The sequence below is a fragment of the Galeopterus variegatus genome, unplaced genomic scaffold (genome assembly GCF_000696425.1).
Source record: "Galeopterus variegatus unplaced genomic scaffold, G_variegatus-3.0.2 Scaffold4180, whole genome shotgun sequence".
NCBI lineage: Eukaryota > Metazoa > Chordata > Mammalia > Dermoptera > Cynocephalidae > Galeopterus > Galeopterus variegatus.
Window position 1 is genome coordinate 78,779 of NW_007730291.1, and position 6,931 is coordinate 85,709.

The window sequence follows — 6,931 nt, forward strand, 5'->3', positions numbered from 1 at the left end:
GAGAACAGGGCATTGATTACGATCAAACAAAATAAAATAAAATAACCCATTATTTATGATGAATGCCTTTCCCTTGAAGACCTGTCTATGCTAGTTCTTGGTCACCCATTCACATTTTTTAATTAATAGTCACTTTCTAGGGTGGGCAGAGTATTTTGGTCCCTTCTGAGAAAGTGACTTGATTTAAATGTTGATAAAATATTGAAAAACAAACATAAAAAAAATCCTGAGCAAGACTGCTTCTGCAAATCGCTTTTGATGAGTTGAATTTTATCTCCAAGGTACCCACTAGTAGCCTCTATTTTTCTAAATGCTAAATTTTCTGCTTACAGTCAAATGCTTTTCCATGCTACTTACAAAAATAAATACTTATACTATGCTCAGATCATAATAGCTCATTACAGGAGGCTGATTTTGGACCCAGACTACAACCTAACACCAGAGGGCTGAGGACGCCTCCTTGAACCTATGGCGTTGCGAGCTCTGGCTCTCTGGGGAGTCCAGGAACTGAGGACCGGGGATTCAACCTTCTTAATTGTGAACCTCATTAGTGATGGTTGCTAAGCAAAACACACACCTACCTTCAGTGCATAGGAAGGAGATAAACAATACGTCACAGACTCTAATGACTCTGGTGCTCAGGGCGACCTTTAATTATTATATTTTTGTTCTCTTATACCTTAGTCATTAATGTAGAAAAACAAATTAGTTTATTTTTGTGGACCACAGCAGATTCATAAATTGCCTTCCAGTTTTTATGTCTGAATCATCTTTCATTCTGATAATCTGCACAGGCTTCATTCATTTTCCCATGTATGCATCTGTCTGCCTCGTGTGGCTCTTGAACGCATGACCTCGGGATAGAGGATGTCTTAAAACCGTTTAGTTTTATGGGCTCTTTGCTCTAAAGGATTTAATCATGCTGTTTTGTTTGTAATTCACTTTTATATTGCTTTCTCAACAATCCATAGTGGTCAGAATCTCATGATTATTATGAAATGTTTGATAGAGGAAATGGGTCTTATTTTACAGGGGATGTGTTCAATCCTGGGTACTGCACGTCAGCACGAAGCAGGATGTGTTGGAGGTGGGGGGTGTAAGGCCCACTGAGTGTATTTCTGAATTCTGATCCGATGTCCGAGATCACCTCTGTCTACCTATCACTGTTATGGAAAGTCTTCTCTTTCAGCAAGCAAAACAAGAAGTCGATCAATTGGAAGCATTTGGTTTTTAAAAACTTAGGCTGTTTTTTCCATCACTTCTGCACCCCACTCCTGCACATGCATGCACACGCACACACACTCCCTCCAGGGCCAGGGTGTGGTCCTCAAAGTCCCTTCTGAGCTGATGGGACCAGTACGTAACCACCCACTGAAACGTGCACAAAGTATCTGGGATGAGCTTCTGGATGGGAGCTTCCAACAAGCCAAAATAAAACCAAACAAATCAAAAGTGCAAGAAAAGCTGTAAGCAAAAGAAAGCTTAGAAACCAACCAACCAGTAACTTGAAGCGATGGCAGGTGAGGTGAATGGGAAAGCTGAGCTACCCCACAAAGGGAGAAGAGGTGAGCAAGCCCACAAGGACTGTCCCCCTCTGCACCAGGGGCAGTGCCCTCACCCGGCCTTGGCCCAGGAGGCCTGACCAAGAGCGGGGGGCCCGTGCCAGCTGCTCCCCGTGAACCAACATAAAGGATGGTACAAAGAAAGAGAAGCGTCGCAAATAAAAAGAAGACATGTAACATGTGCCTACCATTTTCCAGATAGGAAGGGGCCGTACCTTCTGACGGGTCTAGGCGGCGGGCCCGCCTCCCGTGTTTGGAGTTGTTGTGCACAAACATGTTGTCGGACACGGCCAGCACGTGGCCGTCCACGTTGACTGTTGTCGACACAACAACCTGGAAAACGAAGTGGCATTGAAAGTGGAGTTGGCAAATGAAAGGCTTCTTAGACACTGCAGAGCCTGAGGAAACTGCCCTCATTCCTGGAAATCCCTCGCTGAGGGCTTCATGGCTTTTTGGCTAATGGGGGTGGGGGGGTTGTTTTGTTTCGTTTTACCTCAAGATTGCTTGTCTTCAAAATCTGCTCCACTAATTACAGTTTAATCTCCTGTTACACTAACAAGTGAATTCAATTCAGAGAAATATTCTCTTTGCCATGAGCTTGAGAATCACCCCTCCAGCCACTCATTTTAAAGCTGCTGTTTTGATTGATCTGTTCACATATTGATTAGATAGTTTATCTAATTAAAATTAGTTCACTTGAGACCGTCCTCCCTTGAAGAGCTGGGAGGATTCAGAGTTACCCAAAAAAGGCTCCACAGATCAGGAACGTTCCTGCTCACTACATTTTATCATCTGATGATCCCTGGGTCAATGTCACAATTGCATTTAATGTCTGGTAATGCACTTTTCTGCATCTGGAAAGACTGACTTGAATATGAATAGTGGAACTGTTTTCAAACCAGAAAAAGGATCCTTTCTCAAGTGCACTGGGAAGCATGACAAGGACCTGGGATGCCATGGGAATGTCCTTTCTGTTGTGAGAAAGGCTCACATTCCCAGGTCTAGGATCAGAGGACGGCCCAGGCAGAGATGACAGATCAGGCCTTCCTGAACTCTCAGCTGCTGCATAGCAGAGGCAGGGACACCCTGCTGACCCCAGACACCTTCCCAAGTGAGCTTGGAACAAGCATCCCAGACATGTCACCACTTAATGGACCGAGGAAATAGGAAATTACAACCTGGCTTTGAGATTTCTCTGTGAGATAGGTGGGTCCAGTGGTGCGCTCATTCCAGAACAGCTGGAGGAGCAGAGATCTGGGCCCAGGTTTCACCTGCATCTTGCAGCAGGATTCCTGGGGCTTAAGCCTGGATTTGGCAGGAAGGAAGTCTGGCTCTTTGCCAAGGTTTGGGCAGACTAAGCCAGGTCTTGAGGTCAACATCACCCTGGAGAACCACAACCCCACAGAGAACTGGGCAGCGGGAACAGGTGAGCGGGGAAAGGGAAGAGGTTCCCAGCCGACTTCCACCTTCCCCGCATAGTCGGACAAGTCAAAACACACCGTATAAAATGCACATCAAAAGCCAAGGCTACAGTGGGCCTTAGTGAAAAACAATGTTATTAGTTGGCTCATCAGGTGTGACGAATGCACAGCATCGAGGCAAGATGTTACTAATTGGGGGGATCATTGGGTGGGGGGGTCTATAGGAAGTCTCCATACTTTCTGCAAAATTTTTCTGTAAACCTAAAACTGCTCTAAGAAAAAGTCTATTAATAAACTAAACTAAACTAATTAAAAAATTAATAAGTATGAGTGATTAAAAATAAACAATAGTATTTTTAAGAGTTTAAAAAAGAAGTCAAAGCTAGATACTTATATATAAATACATATCTGAGTAATTGTTTTTTGTTTTTTGGGTTTTTTTAAATCTCAGGCCCCACAAGAGGAAGGACTGTGAAGCGGGGACAGTGGGCACTGCACCCTCCCTACAGAAGCCCCCTCACTGGGGCGGCTTCTCCTTGGGAACTGCACCAACACTGTTGGGATCTCAACAATGTCAGGCCACTGTGAACCTCGAAATATAGTAAGTGCAGCCACGGTGTCCCCAGGTCCAGGCTCTCTCAGCAGTTTTTTCCACTGGGCACTGCCCTTGGAGACCTGGTGGGAGGTGGCCCTGATGCCACTTTGGAGCCACTAGGGGGCCTAGCAGCCTCTGCCCAGAGGACCCAGTGGCCGTTCCTGCTTGCCCAGGTGCCTTCCGAGTGGTCTGCCCACTCTAGGCATTGAAGGAGCTGTACAACAGCACCGTCCAAGCGTGATGCAGGGACACATAACTAATACTGAGGCACTGACTTGATCTTTCTAAGTTCCCAGACCATGGTAAGTTAAAGAAACAAGGAAAGGTAAAAAATTTTTAAAAGATACTCTTTGCTTTGCCATCTGTGTATAGGTCAGTCACCACAGGACAAGGGCACTGCTCAGCAGAGAAAGCGGACCAGCTGTGTTTCGTTTCTCACCTGGGCCAGCCCTGCAGTGCACTACGGGAAAGGTGCTGAGACCGTGAGACCCATCGTGTAAGCCCCAACATACTCTTAAGTCCAGTTAAACCTTCCGAGAGGCAGGGAGATTAGCTAAAGAGACCAGAGGAAGTCCTTCTAGTAGCTACAGGCTCCACGGTTTACCATGAGATCACTTGCAACTGATGCTGCATTCAGTCACTGGTGAGACAAAGAGAAAAGGGCCACTCGGCCCTGTGTGACCTCCACTCTGCTTAGACGGATCAATATCACCAGTGCCCCGTGAAGCCTTGTGCATGAAAAATGGTAACAGGCCCAACTGTTTGCAAGAAACACTGTCCCCAGCTACAGAGCATTACTATGGGCAAGCCTAAAGAGCCTGCCCTCTCCGTTGGCTGGTTCAAGGCAACAGAGAGGACAAGCTCTTTGGGCTCACCCACAGCAATGCAGAGAGACAGATGTCACATGTCACACTAAAAGAATGAAGCATACATTAAACACCTAAAAAACGCTTGGAGCTGTTTGATGGAAACGTAGTCTAAATCCCAATTAAGAATCATTCGATAACTCATCCAATCTAGTAGTCATTTCCATGAGCCACCACATTTTCCTCTGGTTGGTAGGTATCAGCGGCAGTCTCGTGTCCCAGCCCAGAATATTTTTACAATTAATATGAGCAATATAATCCATCCTGTGTGCAAAGTACTTTTTACCCTGAAGTAACCTCCTAATCATTCACAAATAAAAGCATGAAAAATATGAACTCTATCATAATTTATCCCTGTACCCAACCAGCTCTCCCTCTGCATCCTGTAGACAAAATCCTCTGAGGCAAACCACAGACGGGAGGTAGCCTGGGCCCAGGAACAGATTAGCAACTAGGCATGGAATTAAGGGGGAACATGTTAAACCTCAGGGGAAAGAAGATGAGGCTAAGAAAACATTCTGGAATTTGCAGAGGACTGTATTAAGCAGGTACAAATCCCTTTCTGAGGAGAGCCCAAGGTCTTGAGCATCCCCAAAAGATTGCATTATGGTTCTCCCCCACAGAAAATCAATGAATCATCAATCAATCAATCCCTAGAAGAAGATCTTCAGCAGGACCGTATTTTCAGAGCTGATTTCAGTTTGTCATGGGGCATGATTGGACTTGATGAATCTGGCATACTGAAGATACCAGATCATCATAAAAGCATTTTATTTACATACTTCATCAATGAACAACTCCAGTCTGCTCCCATGCCCTTAGAGAACTACAGATTATTTTCTGAACAATTACAAAATCAGAGAATTCAGATTTTGCAGGAAAAGTAGGACCGTGGTCCACGTGTCTGAGAAATTTGTACCTGGAATCTCCGCATATCTCGAGGGTTGCCTGCATTCTTCAAACAGTTCTGATTGCACTTGAGGAAAAACTTTAGAAAGAATCTATGAAAATACAAAAAAAAAAATGGATATTTGTTAGGGTTATCAGACAAAAGACAAACTATTTTTTTTTTTAATTAATTAATTTTTTTTTTTCCTTTTTGTCTTTTTTCGTGTCCGGCAACGGATCGCAACCCTCAGTGGATATTTGTTAGGGTTATCAGACAAAAGACAAACTATTTTTTTTTTTAATTAATTAATTTTTTTTTTCCTTTTTGTCTTTTTTCGTGTCCGGCAACGGATCGCAACCCTCAGTGTCACGCCCGTACCAGACCGGGACCGGCAACGGTGATCGCAACCCTCGGTGTTGCGCCCACACCTCGCTCAGCCAGTGAGCGGGAACCGGTCTGTATGTGGGATCCAAACCCTCGGCGGGAGCGCCGCCGCGCTTCCCAAGTGGCGCACTGTAGCGGTGCGCCACCGGGCCGGCCCCCAAAAGACAAACTTTTTAAAACACACTCTTGCACGGGGAACGGTGGAGACTCAACCCTACAACTGCCAGCTGCCCCGTCAGGGGCAATAATGAAGGGAGACTGTGAGAGGCCGGGAGGGGGTGCCCTGTCCAACAGCCCGTGTAAAATATCTCCACGTGTGAGCAGAGACTTACATTAATCTTGACATGGATTACTAAGCTTTATAATAACAACTGTGACTTTCAGATTGGCCATTTCCTGCCTGGACCTTTGTACAACTGACCATTAACCATCAGGGAAATGTCCACCCAGACTGGGCAGCCAGCTTCAGGCAATAAAAACACAGGATGTCAAGTTAAATCTGAATTTCAGACAAGCAACACACAAATCTCTTTGTATAGGTATGTCTCAGAGCATACCTCTACTGCACTAAAAAATTGTTGTTTATCTGAAACTGAAACTTCACTGGACATGATCTATTTTATCTGGCAACCCCAACCCCAGATGACATCGCTGCCTAAGCAAGCACGCTTTTAAAGACAGATGTTACAAGTTACAAAACGTACATCTCTTAAGAAAAGAAGGGATTTGGGGGGTACTGTTCTAAGGGCTACAGTGACTTCTGGGAGAGGTCTCCACGTGTGTTTAAGAGCATAACCAACGTTTCTTGATGTGGTGATGGAGCTGCCTAGGCCGGGAGATGGAGAGCAGCAGCACCATCGGGCTCGGGGAGGCAAGGCCACGCAGCAGCGCCGTTTCTATTTCCTGCCACACCTGGCCCTTGTGCTTGGTGGCATGACGATGCAGGGGTCCTGACAACGTACTGAGATGCTGTGACAAAAACATCACCACGTTGTCCTCCCCATTCCTGTGTGCACGGTGACAAATGCAGGAGTGCTGGTGGCCTGAACTTAGGGACACGGGGAACTTGGCCATGAACCACCGACAGGGAAAACAGGGGCATCCTGGCCCCGCACAGATTCTGCCCCAACACAAAGAGGCCGCGTCCATCATGAGCTGAAGGTAGGTCTCTAAGCTGACCCACCTACTCTCTTTAGGCATCTAAGCATCTTGTC

The 6,931-nt window shown here is 45.8% G+C and overlaps 1 protein-coding gene across 1 annotated transcript in view; it reads right to left on the reverse strand.

Annotated features, from left to right (window-relative positions):
* The window catches only part of LOC103602511 (transcription factor COE3), a 38,635-nt gene extending 33,195 nt beyond the window's left edge, over positions 1-5,440 (reverse strand). The window contains exons 1-2 of the mRNA XM_008586919.1: positions 5,364-5,440; positions 1,778-1,895 (exon numbers count right to left, since the gene is read on the reverse strand). Coding sequence (XP_008585141.1) covers positions 1,778-1,895; positions 5,364-5,378 — 133 coding nt within the window. The 5' untranslated portion in view covers positions 5,379-5,440. The remainder of the gene's footprint in view (positions 1-1,777; positions 1,896-5,363) is intronic.
* Between the last annotated feature and the right edge of the window lie 1,491 nt (positions 5,441-6,931).